The 21941-nt window shown below is 55.4% G+C and overlaps 2 protein-coding genes across 3 annotated transcripts in view; one reads left to right on the plus strand and one right to left on the minus strand.

Moving 5' to 3' along the window:
* Positions 1-489: 489 nt before the first annotated feature.
* On the plus strand, positions 490-5576 carry LOC138916180 (galectin-5-like). The gene is made up of 3 exons (XM_070226436.1): positions 490-561; positions 3342-3504; positions 5309-5576. The coding sequence occupies exons 2-3, from the start codon at positions 3424-3426 to the stop codon at positions 5453-5455; spliced, it is 228 nt and encodes a 75-aa protein (XP_070082537.1). The 5' UTR covers positions 490-561; positions 3342-3423; the 3' UTR covers positions 5456-5576.
* A 1944-nt stretch (positions 5577-7520) lies between these two features.
* NOS2 (nitric oxide synthase 2) overlaps positions 7521-21941 on the minus strand; it is a 37980-nt gene continuing 23559 nt past the window's right edge. For both annotated transcript variants that reach the window (NM_001081769.2, XM_023651657.2), the window contains 14 exon segments: positions 7521-8108; positions 8697-8891; positions 9837-9985; positions 10314-10435; positions 10907-10994; positions 12621-12828; positions 13823-13986; positions 16216-16397; positions 17169-17247; positions 18138-18270; positions 19098-19272; positions 19650-19699; positions 20660-20764; positions 21671-21815. In NM_001081769.2, coding sequence (NP_001075238.2) covers positions 7989-8108; positions 8697-8891; positions 9837-9985; positions 10314-10435; positions 10907-10994; positions 12621-12828; positions 13823-13986; positions 16216-16397; positions 17169-17247; positions 18138-18270; positions 19098-19272; positions 19650-19699; positions 20660-20764; positions 21671-21815 — 1915 coding nt within the window. In that variant the 3' untranslated portion in view covers positions 7521-7988.

Raw genomic sequence — 21941 nt, forward strand, 5'->3', positions numbered from 1 at the left:
CCCACAGTGGCAGTGACCTTCCTATAAGCAAATCTGGTCCCATCCTCTCCCTGCTGAAAAATCCTGTAGGCCTCATGTCCTTCTAAACAAAGGCAAACTCCCCAGCAGGACATTCAGCATCCTCCCCAGTCTTGCCTCAGCGCACCTCCTGGCCTCAGCCCTCCCCCATGAAGCTCACGCAGCCTCCAATGCTCACTTGGGGACCTCTGGGGCCACCAGGCTTCTGCACATGCTGTCCCTGGGCTGAAAGCACCCTTTGCCACCTTACTCCCTGCCAACCCTCAAAACCCTTCAATGCTCTGGTTAAATGTCGCTCCACAGGGGTATCTTCCCTGCCTGGCAGGTCACTGGATGCCACCAGCCTCACCCTTGTCCCCGTGGAGGTTGTACATCTCTGTGCCGTGCCAGTCAGCACGTCCCGTGTAACTGTGCTTTCATGTCTGTCCCTGTCACTCCACCCACTCCTTCCCTCCACCCCTGAGCCTCGCGGGCTGGGACTGTTGCTTGTTCAGTGTGTGTCCCCAGCACTCTGCACAGTGCCGGGCATGCAGGAGGCACCAGGTAAGTGAAAGTGGAATGTGGTTTGCACGGGCAGTAGAACAGGAAACAAGTGAGGGCAAGAAGATCAGTCAGCTGTGGGGCACAGGGTGCAGGACAGGAAGGGGAGCAGGGCCCGGCCCCTCCTTTGGCTCCTGGAGTAGTGGGGGTGGGGGAAGGGGTGTCTGTCCACCCAGCCTTCCTGTGGTCCATCACTGTCCAGCTCGGGCACCTGCCTCCTGCCATGCTGGCTTCAGGCCTGGTGGAGATCCAGGGAGCCCTTGCAGGGCAGCCTCACTTCAGCCCGGGCCTGGGGATGACTGTGTGGGTGGACACGACCAGACAGAACTGGGCACCATTTTGGACTTTATCACTTGCTCCCTGGGCGAGCTTGGGCAAGTTGCTTAACCCTCCTGAGCCAGGTTGCCTCACTAGTGGAACAGGAGCTAAGCTTGCCTCCCTCGGAGAGCACTGGAGCCCAAGCCTGGCACATGACAGGCCCTCAGTAAATGCTAGTCTTCACCTCCTGGGTGAAATATGGCCCTAGAAGCAATGGGAGCTGAGGGAAGCTGGATGGTCTACACCAGACAGGTCCTTCTCTCCTTCTGGAGGAGCCAAGGGGATGCTCCCCTCCTGCAACCCTGGCCCCGCCCCTTCCTAAGAGCAGTGAACCTGGGAGGGTGGGGAGATCCAGACCACAGGCTCAGGAAGGCTGATGGGAGCAGGAAGGAGGTGAGAGCGAGTCAGGGAGACATTTCTGACCACAGTTTCTGCCCTGGTCTCACTGTCATGGGGCACCGATGTTCACCGCCATTTTGATTTCCTCATCCCTTCAGTCTCCAGGGGTCAGGCCTGCCGACTCTGCTCCCATTTCCAGTCTCTTGCTCTCTTTTCTGAGCCTCTTCATTTTGGCTCTTCCTGTGGGTGAAAAGGAGGAGGCAGGGCCAGGCATCCAGCCCTTTCCATAGGGAGGGTGGGGCAGAGCCCCTGAGCATCTGCCTGGGTAAGGGGGGAGGCGTAGGGGGTTGGGGGGGTGTTGGGGGGAGAGGGAGGACCCTAATGAATTGGAAAAGACCCAGAACTCACTTCTTGGCTCAGTCCTCTGCCACTGTGGCAGCCACAGAAGACCGAGGCCCCACCTTCCATCCCTCCTGCCAAGTGAGGCTGTGCTGGAGAAACTCCACTGAGAAGAAATGTGGGCCAGAGGCTACAGTGCAGCCAAATTCCTTCTCCAGAGGAAACCTTTGCCCCAGCCTCATCCGCTAAGAGAAGAAACACCCCTATCCTCCCATTTGGGGGTCTGGTCAGGGCCATAGGGCTGGTGACCTGGCCAAAGTTAACTCACCTCAGAGGACTGTGTGACGTGGTGCCGTCTGGTGGCAGGTGCTGGTCCTCACGCTGGTGAGGGCTGGTTAAAACCCTGGTTTCTTTCTCCCAGAAGAGACCAATCATCCACACTGTGCTGAGACCCTCCACTGATGTACCTGATGAGTCTGAAAGCTCTGGTCAGCTCACAGCCTCACCGCGGCTCCCTTCCCCAAAACGAATTCTCCAGTCCCAGAGTCAAGAAGAAAGCAGTTTAGAAAGGGGATGGGGACATTGGGGCCAGGGCCTCTGCTCAGGAGACTGAAAGTGAAAGTCTCCTGGGGACAGCAGATTCTGGATCAGGCTGGACTCACCCAGTGGCCCTAAAGGCAGGTCCCCTAGGGACCAGCAGGAAAATGGGTCCTTCTGTCACTGAGAGGGAGTGCAGTGGTCCAGCATCTGGAGAGGAGGCCCTGCATCCCGAGGACGAGCCCCAGGATGTCCCTGCTGCTCAAAGGATGGAGCTGCTGCTCCTCCTCCTGCCAGTGCACATCAGACGGGAGGCCTGGAGTCAGGCGGGCTGCCCTGGGTGGAGGGGCAGGTGATAGTTATGGGGTCCAGGACATGGCAGAAAGTCCTGCCAAAGCTGACATGAGAAGGAAGTGATGGAGAATCCAAGGGCTGAAGCATCACGACCTCAGTGTCACATTGGAGCTTCCCCTCTCGACTGTGTCAGACCTGGGTGTGTGTGTCACTACCACACTGAATTTCCTGGTCTCTTTTCTACAGAATCCTGCACCCCTCCTATGGCCTCTGCCAACCCAGCCTACTAACTGTGTTCTCAGGAGGGGTGGAGGTTTGGTCTGCGTTGGGCAGGGTGGGAGGCAAGGGGCAGTGAGGATAGGAAAGCAGTGCTCTGGTGAGCTGAACTTCCTAAAAATACCCAAGTAAATGAGAAGACTCCTGACAGAAGCTTCACCATGAGCACACTATATGGCCTTCCCTTCTCAGCCCTACTGTCCTTTTATGTCAGGCCAATTTTCTTCTCGAGATAGTTTAAGCCCATTCATTAGAGGTACGCTGGGAAGTTTTAATGTGGCATTTACTGAATCAAGGAAAGATATCACAGAGTTCTTTCTTGAAAATATGTTACTCACAGGCATGGTTGTCAAACTCAGTTGACCGTCCAAATTCATGGAAATTGGCACAAGGTACCCCTGCCGTGGCGGCTGCTCTGGCTGCCGCTGGCTGACCTGGTCCTCTCCTCCGGACAGCCAATGCCTTTCTTCACCTGCATCCTGGGTGGGCTGTACCCCTCCAGAAGCATCGCTGTGTCAGGCACCATCCTGCACAGCACTCAGTAGCAAGCCAGGGTGCTTCGGGAGGAGAGACAGCCCAGGGTCATTCTGGCCATTGCCCTGGCTCTGGGCGGGCTGGGGAGGAGCGGGGACCCGGAGCTCTGTGGTCAGAGGAGGTCCATGTGAGCTGCCCACCCCCAGGTTTCACATCAACCTGCGCTCTGGGAGTGACATCGCCTTCCACCGGAAACCCCTTTTCAATGAGAACACCGTGGTCTGCAACATGCAGATCAACAGCTCTTGGGGGTCTGAGGAGCAAAGCCTGCCTGGAAAAACACCCTTCACCCAAGGCCGGAGCTTCTCGGTAAGCTGCTGCAGCCTGCAGCTCAGAGGGGCTCTCACGGAGCAAATGGAGCAGGGGAGGGGGCTAACCGGGGTCCCCTCGAATGAGATGGGAGCTCATGGTGCAGTGAGGGCTGTGTCCAGAAGAAGAGAAAGTGTTCAACCAGTGGCTGTTTTTATTTTACTATCACTGTCCCACATGGGGTAGGTGGTGCTATCTGCTGTTCACAGATGAGGAAACAAATTCACAAGTGCAGCTCACTGGCCTGAGGTCACACAGCGATAAGTGCCAGATGGAGCCCCAGAAGGAGGTGTCCTCCCTTTATTCACTCACTCACTCATTCATTCCACAATCATTCCAGCTATTCTCTCAGGGCCCACCTTGTGCAGGAAGCACCCCAGGTGCTGGGGGTACAGCATGGAGCAGACAGACTCCCTGCCCCACGGAGTCCGCGGTTTAGGAGGCAGAGGAACCAGGACACAAATGCACGGACAGACCCTTGCAGATAAGAACAGGCGCTCTGCAGAAAGCAAAACAGACTAGAGGGATAGAGTGAGCCCCGGCACAGCAGCCGCGCTGCCTTAGACGGGACAGCTCTCCGAGGAGGCCACTGAGCTGTTGAGACCCCAGAGGCAGAAGGAGCCGCCTGGCAAAGATCTGTGGGTGTGTTCCGGAAGGCAGTGGAGGGAGCCGCTGTTACTGCAGAGGCGGAGTCCTGGGAGTGGCCTGTCTGGGACCAAGGGATGGGGGCTCCCAGGTGGACAGTGAGGACAGAGAGGTGTGGGTGGGGCGGCTGAGGCGGCTCACACAGAGCAGGTGTTCTCAGCCCCGACCACACAGTCAAACCCCTGGAGCTTAAAGAAGGAAAATCAATGCCTGGGCCTACCCCCGGCCAACGAGGGGGTGAGCCTGGGCCTCTGTATTTGTAAATCCGCCCTGATGCTCCTCCCCCAGGGTTGAAATGACTGATGTTGTGCCGTGAGGGCCATGGAAAGGAGCTGGGATTTTAATACAGTGGGTTGGTGTTTTTCAAGGCAGAGGGCAATGTACTTTGATTTCTAAGTAGCTGTGTTACTTGAGCAAGTGACTTAACTGCTCTGTGCCTTAATTTCCATTTCTAAATATGAACTAATAATAACATCAATCTCATAGAGATGTGAGAATGAAATGAAATCGTATCTGTGACACACTCGAGACAGTGCCTGGTGAGCAGTAAGCGTGCAAGGGTCAGCTACTCGGATGGGGATGATGACATTTTCACAGACGTGCTCCGAGGGCCTCCAGGAGAAAGTTTGGGGTGGAAAAGACAAGTTAGGAGACTGCCGCTGCAGGAGTGCAGGCGCGGAGCCCTCCTGTGCGCCGGGTTCCAGGGACGAGGACGGACAAGCCAGCATTCCTGCCCTGGAGGCTCAGGGTCCAGCTGGAGAATGAGGATGGGGTGGGGACATGGCCTGAAGGGGCTCCTGACTCAACTAGGAGGGTGTCAGGAGGTGGGGAAGGCAGGGAGGGCTCGCCTTCCTGGAGGGAGGGGGGAGAATCCTGACGGGGGATGAGCAGTCATCCGTGTGGGCAAGGGGAGCAGAGTGGGGAGCACAGGAGGAAGGGCATTCTGGGCAGTGGGAACAGAATATGCAAAAGCACAAGGGCAGGAGAACCTGGGGCGTGTTGAGTGAAGAATGGATCCTTCAGAGTGGCTGGAAGGCAGGTGTGGGGTCTGCTCGATTGAGGCGTGAGGAAGGCAAGAAGGAGGGAGGGAGACAGAAGCCTGCATTTAGGTGTGAGGACTTCCCAAGCGGAGAACAAATGACGTGGCCTCTCTGTCCAGGTGTGCATCACGTGTGAAGGCCGCTGCCTCAGGGTGGATGTGGATGGTCAGCACCTGTGTGACTACAACCACCGCCTGAAGAACCTGCCCAACATCAACAACCTGAAAGTGGCAGGTGACATCCAGCTGACCCGTCTGCAGACATAAGTGGGATCCCTGGCCCCAGCATCGAGGGCTGGGGCATGTTGCTGTCTGGATCTGCTCATCACCTCCACCTTCCCAGTCCCTGCCTCAGCCCCAGCCCTTCCCAGCCTGCAGAGGGTCTCTTTTCTGGTGAGACCATGCCCTTGTCTGGCCCTGCTGAGGCTGCAGCCAGCCTGGAGTGCCGAGGGCAGCTGGCTGGGACCGCCTTCCTTGGTCAGGGCAGGACCTGGGGCTCCAGCTGCCCAAATCCATCCATCTGAGGAGAGGGGTGGTCTGCACAGGCTACACCCCAGGTTCAGTCCCCTAGGCAGAAGGGAGGGTGCTCGGCCTTCCCAAGCACCCGGCCCAGGCCCACACCCCATCTGCCTCTCAGCTGCATCCCCAGCCCAGTCAGCTCCAGTCAGTCCCAGGCCAGCACCTGTTCACTCCCCGGGGGAGGCTGTCTCCTCGGCCCCTCCCTGTCTCCCAGCTTCAGCCTCTCCTGCACCTGCACCAGCGCTTCCCCGGATCCAGGAAAGTTCCCTGATGATACCCCTCTGGTTTCCACCAACCGATGGGACCCTTCTCAGCAGGGGGCTCTCCCCTCCCTGTGACCTTCAAAGAAAGAAGGAAAAAGGCTTGTCGGCAGACCTATGGGTTGATGGTGGTTTATTAAAGACAATTTGGAGTCTCTGGAATTGGGGGGTCCTGGCTAATGGGAATGGGAGGAGATAGTGTGGGCTCATTTTGGTCAGGGGGAGGTTCTGACATCCACACCTGCTCCCCGTGGATCCCCACAAACCCCTCAGGGTTGTGGGAGAAAGCAGGCCGGGCTCAGGCCTCTTGGGCAGGAATCTCTGACACAGGAAGCTGGGGAACAGAGGTGAACCCAGGAAACAGGCCCGAGATGGGCCAAGGGCTGGGCCGAGGCAAGACGAGGAGGCCAGATGGCAGGGCCAGCTCATCAGAACCCTGTGTCCTGGCGAGAGGAGGTGGCAGTGGGGTCAGAAGAAGCTGAATCGGAAGATAGGCCTATTTGTGGGGTTCCACTGTGCATCCCCCAGCCTTAGTGCTTGGGGTGTGGTGGGCAAAGTGGCTCCGTGTGTGGGGTTCTGCCAGCCACTGGGCCAGTGCAGGGGACCCGGCTCTGTGTCCACATGGTGCCAACATGTCCTGCCAGCTCCATCAAGAGTCTAGCGCCTCGGGAACCAGGGTGGGACTCAAAGTGTAGCCCTCAGCTCAGCAGCAGCAGCAGCACCTGGGAGCTTGTTAGAAACGCAGCAGCTTGGGCCCAGGGCAGACCTGCTGGGTCAGAGTCTGCACTGTAATGAGAGCCCAGGGGGTTTGTGTGCACGTTCGAGGGTGAGAGGCACTGGGCCAGGTGACCAAATTGTTGACCACGTCCCAGATGCACTGCTGGGACACTGGAGGCTGGCATGCCCCTCTCTCCCCATCTGAGTAGGAGCGGGGAGGAGAGAAGTGGGCAGGGAGCCAAAAACACGGAGGCCAAAGCCAGGCTGGGGACAGATTTTTCCAGACCCCACTGAGCCCCCGGCTGAGTTCCTTCCTCATTCTCACTGGAGAAGGAATCATGGCTCAGCCCCTGAGAAGCCTTCCCCAGGGAAGACGTGTGTCCTTCACTCTCTGCCGAGTCCTTAACAAGCAGGCCGACCTCACCTGCTTTCTCGCCCAGGTGCCAAATCGTTTTTGACCAAACTCTCATGACAAAGGCGGCCCCAGAGCAAAGTACAGTGACTTTCTAAGTCAGGGTGTAGTCCAGGCCTTCACTAGAGAACTGACATCATGTGCAATGGCACCTGCCACAGCCCCGTGGGACAGGCCTCCTGGGGAAGGTCAGCTCAGGCCCCACAGGAAAGCCTGTGCTCCCTTGACCTGTCTCAGGCTTTCAGATGTGCACACATCTCCGTGCGCTGGCCCTGAATCTGCTGGCCACTTCAGAGAAGCAGTGTGCACAAGCTGGTACGTCCCGTTCTGGGGGATATTTGTCTAGGCTGTGGCACCACCAGTCCCCACTCCTACATGATTTAGGGCTGCTTTCCCTATAAAACAACCACACCCACACTCACACTGTGGTTAAAACAAAATGCATTTCATATAAATATCTCCATCAAGGAGTCATACAAGGAAGACCCAAGTGCCTGTAGGAGCAGACTGGGATTTGTTTTTCTTAAATACAGACTCATAAATAACTGTACATGGGGCAACTAATACAGAGTGGTACGACAGCGCCTCCTGGTGGTCACTCCAAGACGTGCAATCAGAAGCCAGTTCCATCCTCACCCGCTCGACGTGCCCGGCATTGCAGATTGTCTCCAAGGGACCAGGAAGGCCCCAACTCTCCACTATCCGAGGATGAGTGGACTCAAGGGAGAAAGGAGGTTCCACTCAGTCCAGGCTGCTACTTGGTAGCAGGTCAAGTAAAGGGTTTTGGGGAAAGAGATGGGGAAATGAGATGTGAGGCTGGTTATAATTTCCCTCCCTCTCTGCAGGCTGTAATCCAGAGTTGGCTCCGTCACTGAATTCTGTGGCAGCAGCTTTAACTTTTCCCGGGGGCTGATTGTGCTCTGGGATGGCTGGGCTGCCCTGCGGCCCCATCCTTTCTCAGCTTGTAGGGAACTACGGCACCAAAGATGTCTTCGTGGTAGCGCTTCTGGCTCTTTACAGGGAAACAGAGACCATTGTGTCAGCTCTGCTGCTCCAGCCACCTCTCGTTCATCAGGTCCAGGCTGGGACGAGCCCCTGAGGTTCCCCGCTTCCCTGTCACACGTACACCCCTGAGCCATTGCCTTCCCACTGCCGAGCCTAGATCATGTGGGATCTAAACAGGACTCTTTCCCTCCCATCGGCGCCTGCTCTGGTGTGGACGTCTAAGCATCTCCCCAAGCTTATGATGAACAGTAAGGCCTGCCTAGAGCTCGTCCCTCCAGAGGCTCCAGGAAATGTGGCTCTGAGATAAATACATTTGGGAGATGCTGTGTACTTGCTCCCATCTTGAAATGTCACAATGCACATAGCATGTTAGAGGCTCTGAGAAGTCGTTGTAAAGCAAGGCATTTGCCTCTGTTGAACTGAGTAACAGACCAGGATGCCCAGTCAGGCCTCTCACTGTCCGGCCAGCCCCGACCTCCAGCCACCTGTAGGATTCCTTTGGGGTCCAGGACTGTTCTGAGCCTGACTCTCGAGTCCAGGCTCCCTGGCCCATGCCCTTGACCTCCATGCCTAGCCCACACACCAGGTGCCATACCTTAAGCTGGAAGAAATAGTCCTCGACCTGCTCCTCACTCAGGCTCAACTTGGCAGCCACCAGCTGCTTCAGGGTGTGGGCCACGTCCCGGGCCATGCGCACGTCCCCACAGACATAGATGTGGCCTTGCTCCTCATGGAGCACACAGAGCACCTCACTGGCCAGTTGCTGCCGCAGGATGTCTTGAACATAGACCTGAAACCAGAGGAGATGGTGGGTCCAGGCCCCTGCCACTGGGGGTGAAGCTTGCAGTCAGGCCCGCTGGCCATGGGGAGGTAGGCAGGGGCACGATGGGCTGCACTCTCAGGAGCAGAGTGAGCACTCTCCCAGCCAGGACCTTGCACAGGGAACCAGGCTTGGGATGCGGAGGTGCACTCACACCCTGCCTGGCCGGGCCTGGGCTGTGGCTGCAGAGATGGACATTGACCACAAGGAGCTGACCGCCCAGTAGGGCTCCCAGATTGACTCAGAATTCTCCAGGCTTCAAAAAGGCCTCACTCGAGCCACTCCCCCTGCCCAATGAGGCCCAGGTGCCCACTCCCCACAGAAGGGAGCCTCTCGGGACAGACCATCCCTGGGGTCCCCACTGTCATTCAGAGCAGGGCACGGAGCCCTGGGCTCCCCAGTTGCACAGAAGCCCAGGAGTCCATCGGGGACTCTCTGCTCTTGCTCCACACAAGATGCCAGTGACCCAACAATGGGCCGGAGCGCTGGGTCTGGGAGGAGCTGGGATGGGGCAAGTGCACAAGGGCTGATCCAGGAGTCTGCCCCGACTCTCCAGGCTCACAAGACAAAGTGCCCCCAGGGCAGTAGAGCCCGTAGGCCATGGTGGGAGCAGCAGTTGCCCTCCAGCCTTGCTGTGCTTCAGCGTGAAGCTGGCCTGGACCACCTCTCCCCCCGCAGTCACGTATCCCAGGAGGAGGACCTTCAGGGGACTGGGCACTGGGATGAACCCACCATGTGCCCCTGACTCAGTCCTGAACGTCTCGGGGCCTGTCTCTTCTCCTGGAAGAGTGAACCTCCCTTTTAGAGCTGAGGAGATGAAGGCTCAGAGGGGTGAGGGGTGTGTGGGGAGTCAGGCACCCCCCATAGTCTGTGCTTTGAAGGCTCCCCCACTGCCTGGGCAGCTGCTGCCTTTACCTTGGGCTGGCCAGGGAGGCGAGAATAGGCCGTGTGCACCTCATGCAGCACCCCTTTCCGGGCCATCTCCAGCATCTCCTCCTGATAGAGGTGGTCCTCATCTGGGTGGCGGCACCCGAACACCAGGGTAATGCGGCCACCTTGGAGCCCTGCAAGACCCAGCAGGATGCAGTTACCAGGGTGGCCACTAGAGGGCGGGCCCCGGCTCAAGGCCTGAGGAGCTGGGCGCCCAACTTGAAATCTCATTTCATCCCCACAAGCATCTGATCTTGTATTGTCCCCGCTTCACAGATGAGGAAACCGAGGCCCAGGGCGTTCAGATCACTTGTCCACACAGGCTGAGGCAAACTTGGGAGAGGGGTCAGGAGACTTTTGTGGGTCGGTGGCACAACTCCCCCATAGCTCCAGTCCTGCTCCCAGGCTGGTGCTGGTCAACAGATGCCCCCTCCCCAACCCCCAGGAGCCCTCCAGCTGTACCTCTGTTCTCGGCATCATGGAGCCGCTGCAGCCAGAAACTGCGGAAGGGGGCAATGCCCGTGCCAGGCCCGACGAGGATGCAAGGATGGGAGGGGTTCTCAGGGAGCCGGAAGCCACTGGCACTGAAGGGGACAGAAGGAGAGAGGCCCTAGTCCTCAGACACACTGGCCCAATGCACATCCAGGACAGGGGCTGGGGAGCTGGGGCTGTAGTTGGTGGCGGGGGGCGGGGGGCGGGGGGGGTGGCGGTGTTCAGCAGTGGGGACAAAGAGCTTAAATTAGATTTCCCAAGCCCAGCAGGCTGTGTCATTCCCCTGTCCAGGCACACCATCACCTCACCCTGGGGGCCTTTTGAGAAAGGGCTGAGCGTCATTGTTCTCTGGGCCCCCCCCCACAACTGGCATCTCTGTCCCCGCTAGAGATTGGGCCATGCTCCATAGCAGGCAGTAAGATGGAGAGGCCCAGTGTGAGCCCAGCGCCTTCTTCATGGGCCAAGAGGTCCAGAGTGGCATCCAGTCCTCAGATCCCTCCCTTTTGACCCAGAATGCCCCTGGGCCAGTGGCTCCACAATGGAGAGAGCAGAGAAGGGCTTACCTTCGCACAAAGCAGGGCACTGGGTCTTGGGGCTTCAGGCTGCTGAGCCATGTGCTGCAGACGCCATGATGCAGGGGACCCTGACCATCTGCAAGGACAGTACAGACCTGACCAACGTCGCCCCCTAGCACCTGTGAGGGACTTGTCCCAGCAGCTCCTCCCTCACTGATGCGCCTCCTCCCACAGCCCACTCAGGAGCTCTGCTGATTTAATGAGGGGCTGTTTATCTCCTGGTTCTGAGATCCACCCTCTAGACACCCAGAGCTGGTGATGGCTGGAAGGGACTAGAGAGTGTGCAAACCTCTCCCGTTGCCACTGCAGAAACTGGGTCTCAGAGAGGGACAGTGACCTGTAGAAGGTCACTCAGGCAGCAGTAGAGTCAGGTCACAGCTCAGCTTCCCTGACTCCTACTCCAGTGCTCCCTCCAAGAGCTTCTCCAGGACCCGCCCAGTCCACCACTCAGCTCCGATGACAGTAGCATAAAGTGGCCCCACAGGGTGGCCACAGTCACTGCCCCAGAGCATCTCCATGAGTGTAGCCCTTGCTGGTAGGAGGCCTGGGTGGTGGACAACCTCCTGAGCACTCTTGTATGTTCTGACATCTCCTTGTCTCCCCCAGTGGCCCCTCCTGGGCTTGTGGAAACGCCGCCTTTCTCTGGGTCACATTCCCTTCCCAATGACCCAACATTAGGGGGGACCTTCAACCCACTTGAGAAGTCCCTTTGGCTTTCCTCTGGGTGGAATCTTGTTCTCACAGGACGTGCCTGCCTGTGGTCTCCTGGTCTGAGGATGGAGACTTGGCCTGGGCGGATGGTCTCCAGCAGGACACAGAGAGCCTCTGCCCAGGTTTTAGAAGTTGTGTGACTGAGCCTCTCAGAGCCCAGAGGGCTCTGAGGTGTGGGCCAGCTCCCAGGTTTGCAAGCCCAGGAAACACTCAGTTACAGAGGGCAGGGCAGGGGCACGGTTCACCCAGCAGTGGAGCCAACCCTACTGGTCACCGTTTGGACCTTCCAGCCTATGTGAGCTGATCCCACATCCTCTTTCCTCAAAGCCGCCTATGATCTCCTTATCACTCACATAATGACAATCGTCTATTTCCATGCCCTCTCTTCATTGTCCCCTCTAGTTGAGAAGCTCCATGAGGGCAGAGGCTACATGTGTTGTATTTCCACAGCCATGGTGGTGCCACGCATAGAGACATATGAAATAAATCATCGCTGAGTGAGGGAGTCAATGAACAATCCAGACAGAATCACCCCTATATTCAGCTGGACTCTCAGGAAGATGAAGACTCATTGGGCTCCTGCTGGGACTGGGTGCTTTTCACATTTGATCCCACTAAATCCTCCCCATAGTAGTAAGAGTGGAGTGGGGTGGTGAAGAACTTGGACTCAGCAGTCAGACTACCTGGGTCTGAATCTCAGTTATTACTTGCTAAGAGTGTGACTTTAAGCAAATGGCTTAAACTCTTTGTGCCTCAGTTTCCTAACCTGTAAAATGCACACAGTCCCCATCTCACATGGTTACTGATAATACACATACAAAGGGGTTAGCTCAGTGCCCAGTTCATAGTAATCTCTCCCACACGCCTTCTCCTGCTGTTAACAACTCTGGAAGGTGGGTGTCTAACTGATGAGACCAAAGCTCAGAGATGTTGGAGAGCTGTCCATAAATAGCAGAGTTGGACGGCCCCAGAGCCTGTGCACCAGCCTTACCTCGAGTGCGGTACGTGAGCACAGCCACGGTGAGGTGGACCTCCCTGGGTGTGCGGTCCCTGGAGGAGCTGATGGAGTAGTACCGGGGTTTCAGAATAGGAAGCTGGGAGAGCAGGAAGCCAGCAGACACCCGCAGGGACGGGAACTCCTCCAGCACCTCCAGGAATGTGGGGCTGTTGGTGAACTTCCACTTGTTGTACTCCAAGGGCTGAAAGCAAGAGCAGTGTGAGCATCTCAGGGTGCCTGCCCCACACCGAGGGAAGAGGCTGTCACAATCCGGTATTCATTCATTCATTCCCTCCCTTCTTCAACAAACACCCAGAAGTTCGAGGCGCTGTCCAGGGTGCTGAGACGACCAAGCTGGAGAGGAAACAGTTCCTGTCCTGAGGAAGACAGGCCAGCGAGTAGCATTCATCTAACTCATGTGCTTGGAACTTCACTGTCAGCAACTTGCGGGCAGGAGTCAGATCTTTGTTATAATTTTGGGCAAGGCTTTGGAATCCTACAGACCTCAATTCAAATCTTGACTGAATGCCCTTACTAGCTCTGGCATCTTGTCTCAGTTACTTAACCTTTGTGAGATGAGGATAGCATAACCTACCTCACAGAGACACTGTGAGAATTAAACAAGAAAATGTGCACCAAGATAGTACAGTGAAGCCATAGGATAATGGCAGTGGAGGTGGCTGGAATCAACATAATTAGCAATAAGGTAATAATAACATGATGACGGTAATAATAACATTCAGTGCCTTTCACAAAGACTGGGGCTTAGAAAGTGGCAGATGAGTTAATGCATTCTCCCATTAATTTATTAGTATAACTACTCATCTGTCACTATGTCCACTAATCCATTCATCCACACCATCCATCCTCTAACACTTCCTAAGTTCTAGGCGTGTTCCAGGTTTGGGGAATACAAAGACAGACAAGAAAGAGAAGCTCCCCTTTTCTAGCTAATTTCTGAAGAAGCACTTCAGTTGAATCCTGAAGACAGTTAGAAAAATTCAGTTCACTCAACCCAACTGTGTCTTAGAGATAGGATAGTAAACAATGGATGATATCTCACCAGCCTTTGAAAAGTCTCACTCTGGGATCCTGGGGGGACCCCCCCCCCTTGGACCTTAAAGACCAGCTCTGGGCTCTGGCTCCCCCAACTCTGGAAAATTGTCCCTACCTCACCCACCAGCCCAGATCTTCACCTGGCACAGGGTCTCCAGTCTCTGCCTCTCAGCCTCTTTGGTGGCCAGCTGGGCCAGCTTTCGGAGAAGCTGTTGGGTTGGGGGTGTGGTGATGTCCAGGAAATAGGTGAGTGCCTGGCTGAGTGAGCAGGGGGGCAGCCGCTTGTCCTTGACCCAGTAGCTGCCTGGATAGAGAAGGAAGAAATCAGGATGGAAAATAAAGCCCCATTGAGGCCTCTGAGGCAGACACCTCTCCTGCAGGGGAGAGAAGACACAGGAGTTCCGACTCCAGGAACAGCAAAAGAGCTCATGTGCCCAACTTGTGTTCAGGAAGGTGGTGCCCAGAGATAATGCTGCCAGGAAAGGCTGATCAGCAGCCCTTCAAAGGGCACCCACATTGACACAATCCTGCAAAACTATGAACCAGAGTCCAGTACCTCTCTGACCCAGATCTGACCTTTAGCAGGATACTCACAAGTGAACTACAGACTCACAGTGACTAAAGCCACCAAAGACTGATGTGCACCCCTGAGGGCAGGTGTTCATTTAGAGAAAAGCCCATGACTGCAGTCCCCTGGGGTGCCACATCCAGAGGTGCTGGAGCAACAATCAGCCCAAAGTGAGGTGGCAAGTCTCAAGGAGTCCCCAGAGGCAGCGTCCAGGCTGTTACAATCCAGTATTCATTCATTCATTCATTTATTCATTCCCTCCCTCAACAAACACTTGGAAGTTCCAGGTGCTGTCCAGGGTGCTGAGACGACCTGTCACAGCATGGACCCTGGAGCCAGGAGACATGGTTTCAAACTCTGGCTCCCCACTTACTAGCCGGCAACTGAACCCTCTGAGCCCTGGTTCCATCTCTGTGAATGGACATGATCACAAAACCTGTCTCTCTGGGTTTGTAGGAGCATTGACTGAAACAGCGCATGTGCGATGGTACAGTGTCTGGTACACAGGTGGCTCCAGAAATATTAGGTAAAATATTAGTAATAGATTATTTCATCAGGACCCAAGGCCTGATGAGCCACATATGTCTCCCTATAGTAATGCAGACATCCCTGTCCCCTAGCCCCTGAGTTTCAGGCTCTCTCATGTTCTCCTGGACAGTGGGGGTCAATGCCAGACTTTTCTTCTCTGACCCCCACTTTCCTATTGTGGCCACTCTCTTTAGGGGGACACAGTCTTTGGAGGCATAATTATCACTGAGGAAGCCAAGGCCAGGGAGCTATTCCTCTGGGCTGGGGGGGGCCCATGATGGTGGATTCCATTAGTTCTCCTCTCCTGGGGCCTGTCACCCCCGTGCTGTTTTCCCCACATGGACCAAGAGCCTCCCCTCGGCATAGGAAGGGGGTGCTCCGGATCCCCTCCAGGACAGAATCTTCTCCAGGGGAGGATGGCCAGGAGAAGCCCACTCTCCTGTCACCTGTGGCCTGCCCCTGCCCATCCCCCAGGGAAGGTGGAGGCAAATGAGACCCTCGGTGGCGAACTAGAATGAAATTAGACGCCGTGAGAATGCACGGAGATTATAAACTCTGGGATCCGAGAAGATCCTCAGGGTGTGTTAGGCCCCTTCTCTGACCCTCTGGACACATGTGCATTAGCCTGTGGGACATGGACATTCATCCACTCCTACATGTATTTGGTGCCAGGAACTGTGACGGTCGCACTTGTATGTACTCATCTGTTCTTCACAACAAGCCTACAAGCAAGGCTCTGTTACAAACAAGGGAAGAAATCCTGAGAGGTTGACTCCTGTACCCAAGGTCACAGCTAGTAAGTGATGGGTCAGGGGCGTGAACCTTCAGAGCTCACCCTTTTTACACTGTTTCCACGTTTCTCTATTATGTCACCTAGCAAGCTGCACACACAGGTCTGTTGTGGGGACTAAAGAGACAATGCACATAAAATGCTGGCATGTAGTAATTATGCAACAAATGCCAGCTGCTACTGTTATTATTATTATAATAATATTTATTATGAATATTCTTTATGTCAGCCTCCTGTACAGGTAGTGAGCCTTCTGAGGGCAGACACTGAGTCTCATTCCTCTTTGTAGCCCAAGACCTGCTTGGTATATAGATGTGATCAGTTAAATTTTGAAGGAAAAATAAATAAACTAGTCAATCAACGAAAAAGTGTCCGGGTGGGCAAAAGAATGAATGGAAAAAGACTCTCCAGCCTCTGGTGTTGGGCAGATGGTCCCAAAGAAGCATCCTTTCTTGCTGGCCTCCAGCCAGGTGAGGACTGTTGGCAAAGGTGCTTTACTGCAGGCTGGGGTGGCCCACCCACTCAGCAGGAAGGACAGGGTTAGCTGCCCACGGCACAGGCCTGGGCCCAGCCTGTCAGCCAGATTGAGGAGTATGCAAGAAGATGCTGGGGCCGCCTCAGCGGAGGCTCCCGTGCAGAGGGCTCACCGCTCTCGTCGAGGGTCTCCAGGCGCATGGGTTGGTCGGGTGCAGGGCCATCCACCACTCGCTCCAAGATACCTTGGACCAGAGCCGGCTGGTTGCCTGGGAAAACCCCAAGATGCTCCCCTGGCAGGTAGCTCAGACCTTGGCTGGCCTCACTGGAGAGTTCTATCAGGAGGGTGGTGCGGCTAGAGAAGGAAAAAGAAGCCTCGGGTGATGCAAGCAGGATTTCCTCCAGAGCTCCCTGAGGGGCGGGCCAGTTTCCCCAGGAAACATGCCCTCCTTTCGTTTTCCTGCCCTGTTCCATGAGCATGGATGGCCAGCATCCCCTCAGGCTGGAGCACTCAAGAGGGTCTGGGGCTGACCAGGCCTGTGGTTTCTCCTTGGGGAGAGGGTGGGCCGCACCCCTCCCTGTGCAGCTCTCCGAGCCCCACAGGACTTGACCACAGACTCTGCCTAAAGAGAGCATCCCGCTGGGAGACACGTGGACATCGGGACAAACCTTTCCTTGTCTCCAGTCATTAGAACCAAGCCCAGTTTTCCTAACGAAGGGGGAGGACAGCACAGATAAAACCCACAGAGTTCACAGCACCTGCCTGTCCTGGCAGGGAAAGGTCCTTTCCTGCCAAAACTTCCCTGAAAGTCCTGAACGAAGAGCCAAGTGTTTGAGCTTCTCTGGCCCTGCCCTTTTGGGGAAAGAGTTAAGTGACGAAGGACAGGAAGTGAAGCAGGTGCCGAGCTCCCAAGCTGGAAAGCTGGCCCGTGGTTAGTGGAGACCAGACATACAGGCACTGGTGGCCACAGGGGTTACCGGTCAAGCTGGCCCTACTGATGCATCGTTGCTAATGCCAGCGGCCACTTCTCTCCTGTCCTTTCAAAGAATGACTTGCTCTGGTCTTTCCTTCATTCAGATAAAATCTGCAGAAGAGCACCCAAGAGGCCCTGTAATTCGACCCTACCTGGACTTCGGACTCTGTAGATTCTGCCGCGATTTAAGCCTCATGGTGAACACATTCTTGGCGTGCATACTGCTGAGGGCTGTGGGGGACAGAGAGATGGTGAAACGGCAAAGTCACTCTTAGCACTGGTGGGGGCAGCCTCCACGGTTTGAGTCAACTATGCCCGGACACCACCCATGGGATGTCCCACCGGGTGATGGTGGGTTTTCTTTCCTGTCCTTTTTGCTAGTGAGTTTCTGAATCACAAATAACGACCCCTGGTCTGACATAGGGTGGTGGTGCTGATGCTAGGTGCTGGGAAATGCAATTTAGAAGCCCAAATATGGCAATTTCTAGGCTATCCCCATGCTTGGGATGCACAGGAGAGCACAGGTGAAGTTGGGGATGTCCTGAACATGCAGAAACCTGCAGGACCGCTGTCCCCATGGTACAAGAAAGGAGGCATCTCAGAGGCACAGCTTCCAGAGGGCACTATCGAGAGTTCACGCATCACAGTCCAGAATTGCCTCACAACACGTTCTTACAATACTCGGCTGCCATTGGAGCTGGAAGGCTGGGGCTCAAATACCAACTTGGCCACATGCTAGCAACTAGCTTCACCTCCCTGACCTTCAGTTTCTCTGCCTGTGCTTTTCTCGCAGGACACTTGTCAGGGCTCACTTACAGCGGGTGTGCAAAGAGCCCAGCACAGTGCCCGGCCCACCGGAGGCCCTCACTTGGTGCTGGCTCCCTTCTCTCTCCACCACCCTCCCAGAGCTTCTTCCTGAAACAGCCTCCCTCAGAGACGAAGCAAGCCCCCGTGGCTTGCATCCCAACAGGGTCTGGGACACAACAAAAGGGAGATGACTGGAAGGCCAGCTGCCTCTGCTCAGAGTCCTAGTGGTCTCCCCGACCACAGGCTCAGGGCTCAGAGACGCTCCTCCAGCAGGAAGGGCAAATGAGCCCTGTGTGGCGCAGCGAGGCAGGTACCTTTGCTGAGGTCCAAAGGCTGCGGGTCTTGCACGAGCCTGTAGTGATGCGGGTCCCAGGTCTCATTGGAGGTGTAGAGCTTGGGGATCTGAATTTGGTGTTTGCCTCGGACATTGAACGTCTCACAGGCTGTCTGGAAAAAGCCGGAGCAGATGAGTGTTAATAATCGTCATTGTCAGCAGCAGCAGCAGCACTGCCACCATTGGGGCCACCATTTTGTAGGTCCTTACAGCTGAGCTCAGTGCTTCACATAATTTACCAAGCATATTTATCTGATGGGGCTGTTGTGAGGACTCAGAAAGGTGGCCGGGCTTGGCACAGAGGAGCTATTGCTACTATTAAGAATATTAATATTGACAGTATCTCATTTTATCCACATGCCCACGCCATGAGGTAGGCTTGATTGCTCCCATTTTCCTCCTGTGGCATCATGCGGAGGAGGCCTGGGCTTGGGAACCACGTCTGTCCTGACTCAAGCCGAGGCTCCAGAGCACCACCGCTGGGTGAAGCATTTTGTTTAAACAAGGAGTTCTCCAAACCAGTGGGGTCAAGCCACAGGTGATAAAGACCTACTGAGATATTGACACAGCTCTAAAGAAGTCAACTGCGTGGTCCCTGTCCCCAAGCTCTCTGTGGCTGGGAGACTGAAGCAAGACAAGGTGGTCAAGGGGTGACGTGGATAATCAGAGGGGGAAAGATCTTAAATCAAAGCTGCCCGAGGGCAGGGGGTGTCTTGGCCACCTTCTCTCACCCAGGGGAAACATGCTTGAAGGGAGCTCTCTAGGGGGTTGAGGGAGAGAAGTAGTGACCTCAGTCCTCAGGCCCACAACTCAAGTCCAAGCCAGGGACCATGCCTACAGGACCAGGCAGGCGTCATGCCACCCGGGATGGCTGGCACAGATGTGAGTGCACCACAGCATCCCTGTCCGTGCTGGGAGGCAGCCCCGGCTGAGAACTGACCTTGAAGGTTTGCACCGCCCAGCTGCGGAAGGCATCCTCCTGGCCACCGAGCTCATCCCCTTCCCCTGTGGGGGTGAGCTGCGAGGCCCCCAGGTGAGACAACTTCTGGTCAATGTCATGAGCGAAGGCACAGAACTGAGGGTACATGCTGGAGCCAAGGCCAAACACAGCATACCTGCCCGGGAGGAAACACACACGGAGCCTGGGGTGAGCCAACCCACGCAAGCCCCACCCAGCACCCACAGCCAGTAAGGCCAGCCTAAGACACTCCCATTCCAGCTGGGCTGGGCACAGGACCCGCCAGGGCACACCTTCTTCTGGTCCTCCATGGTTCCCAAGCCTCCCAGGACCAACCCTGTGCTTGGCCTGCAGACCTATGAGAGGGACTTGGTTTCCCTGACTTGACCCTTGAGGGCGCTCTGAGGACAGACTCTCTCCGTGCCTGGACATCCCAGAGAAGACCCCCTCAGACACACCCACTTCCATTCCGGAATCCAGGCTGTGGGCCCACAGGGCTGGACTCAGATAAGTTGGAGAGGGGAAGAGCCTCACCTGAACTTGTTCGTGAGCTTTTTCAGCATGAAGAGGGATTTCTTCAATTTCTAGAAAGAGAGAGAACCACAGAGTTCTCAGGACAGGGTTAATAAAAGCATTGCTCTTTCTTTTCTTCTGATGGCCATTTAAAAATTGACCACATCTGGCAGGAGAAGGTTCCAGAACCACAATGGAAGTTGGTTTATATGTGAAGCCACCTGGCTGGGGCTCAGGACAAGTTCAGTCTTAGCAACCCATGTGCGCCTGACCCTCGGTGGGGGACCCAGAACAGCCAGCCCCCAACCCATCCAGCCGTGGTAGAGGGGGCCGCCTCACAGCAGGGCCTCTCCAGAGGGTCTCCTAATGGAGCGCGAGGCTCTCTTCTTGTTTGGAACCTGATGAGAGTGACAACTGGTCCCACATTCTCTAAAATAACCCTGACTTCCTAGGAGCTCAACATAATCTTAGGTGGTATGTGACCCAGCAGATAGTATCAAATCATACGGTAAGAAAGTATTCACGTTTCTGTATTTTTTTTAGTTATTCCTGTTTTGATTTTTTTTTTTTTTTTTTTTTTTTGGTCCTTTGGAACACTAGACAGAAAATCTCAGACTGGTGCTAATGGAAACTTAACAACTCTCTAATGCTTATTACTCTTTTTAAAAAACAAAGGAAGCCATGGTTAGGCAACAGTATCTAGCTAAAATTCAATAACTTTGGTTTTCATTGGCTTTACTTTTTGCTGGCTTTCCATTTGTGAGAGTGATACAGAGTTTCCTTTAAACATGAATTTGCCAATTAAGGGAGGTCAACTTACTGACACATATTAAGTAGGTCATAGGAAAGGTGGCACACACGGATGGAGATACACGCAGGAGGAAGGCAAGTGACTGACCAAAGGGCAGCCCAGAGTGACCTGAGCACTCACCCCCAACATCATCCTTAGGACACACTGAATCCCCCCAGATCCTTTCCTTAGTCCTCTCAGGCCCTACCAGCCCTAGACCACCGGGACCTGGGCCACCCACCTCTCCGTTGCCGGGGGAGTCTCCGTTGCCAAACGTGCTGGTCACCACCAGCAGAAGCTGCTCCTCTTCCAGGTAGCTCAGCTGGTACTCGTCCATGCAGAGAACCTGCCGGGCACCGAGGTGGACATCAGCGCTCGGCAGCCAGGCTGGGGCCCTCCACCCCCTCCCCCCACAGACACTCTGTGCTTCCCTCCCCGTCCCCAGGCCAGGAGCCCCCTTCATCATCTCTGAACCCAGCACAGGCGTGGCACGGTGGGGGTGAGTGCTCAGGAACCCCTGTCAAATGAACCTAGCCGGACACATCCTGGATTCCCTGCCCCTCTCACCCCCTGCCGCTAACACATTTGCACGCCCTGCAGGGCTTGCTGCCAAAATACTGCATGTCCCAGGTCAAGCACTGCTCTCCACTTCCACGGCTATTTTGAATTCTGAGTGTGGATGTATTTTCCACAAAAAGGGGATGAGTCAGTTACAAAAATGACGACCCCTTTGGCGCCTCAGGAACCCAAATGCTTTGCCTGAAGCTGATCTCAGGTGAAATGTGTCACTGCCTCGCTGTTGCCCGCAGGACCCCCTGACGTGGAAGGCCTTCAGCGATGAAGGGCAAAACCCAACACTGACAGAATGAATTAGTCACCCTCTGGGGTACTGTTTTATTCGTCTGCATCTTACTCATCCTTTGCCCCCTTCACATTTAGCACTGCACCCTGGATAGCAGGTGTTCAGCAAATGTGAATAAAATTCATCTAGAGCAGCTCATGTATATTGAGGCTTGGATTTACCAGGAAAGTGTTTCCCAAACTGTGTTCCCTGGAACACTATGAAAAACCTATTCACTGTGTAAGTTTGGGAATCCCTGGACACAAATCTATCCTTCTATCACAGATTTACAATGTATGTCAGTATAGCCAAGGCTCTGGGACATCCAGGAGCACTTTAACCATTTTAAGTTTCCCCAGACTCCTCTGCACACATGCAGAGAAAACAGCACGAGTCCAGTTGAGTCGGTACCTTGGGGTTGAAAGCACAACTGAACAAAGTCCCCAGGTCCCGGGCCAGCGTTTCCGATTTTCCCGTCTCCGTGGCAAAGAGGATTGTGGCTCTGACTCGGGACGCCATGGTCTTGCGCATCAGCATGGAGGCAAAGAGCACGGCTCTGTGGGGACAGAGAGATAGACACTGTGTGCTGAGTCAGCCTTCCAGAGGGGGATGGGGGCCCAGCAGAATGGGAGGGGGCAGCTTTTAAGTGGGGCAGGTTGAGAAAAAAGAATCCATATTTCTC

Source organism: Equus caballus, chromosome 11 (assembly GCF_041296265.1).
Source record: "Equus caballus isolate H_3958 breed thoroughbred chromosome 11, TB-T2T, whole genome shotgun sequence".
Lineage (NCBI taxonomy): Eukaryota > Metazoa > Chordata > Mammalia > Perissodactyla > Equidae > Equus > Equus caballus.

Excerpts from the sequence above, each read along its gene's own strand:
- LOC138916180 (XM_070226436.1), top strand. The coding sequence starts at position 3,424 with ATGCAGATCAACAGCTCTTGGGGGTCTGAGGAGCAAAGCCTGCCTGGA. Across the intron at positions 3,505-5,308 it reads CCCAAGGCCGGAGCTTCTCG|GTGTGCATCACGTGTGAAGG; the intron begins GTAAGCTGCTGC and ends CTCTCTGTCCAG.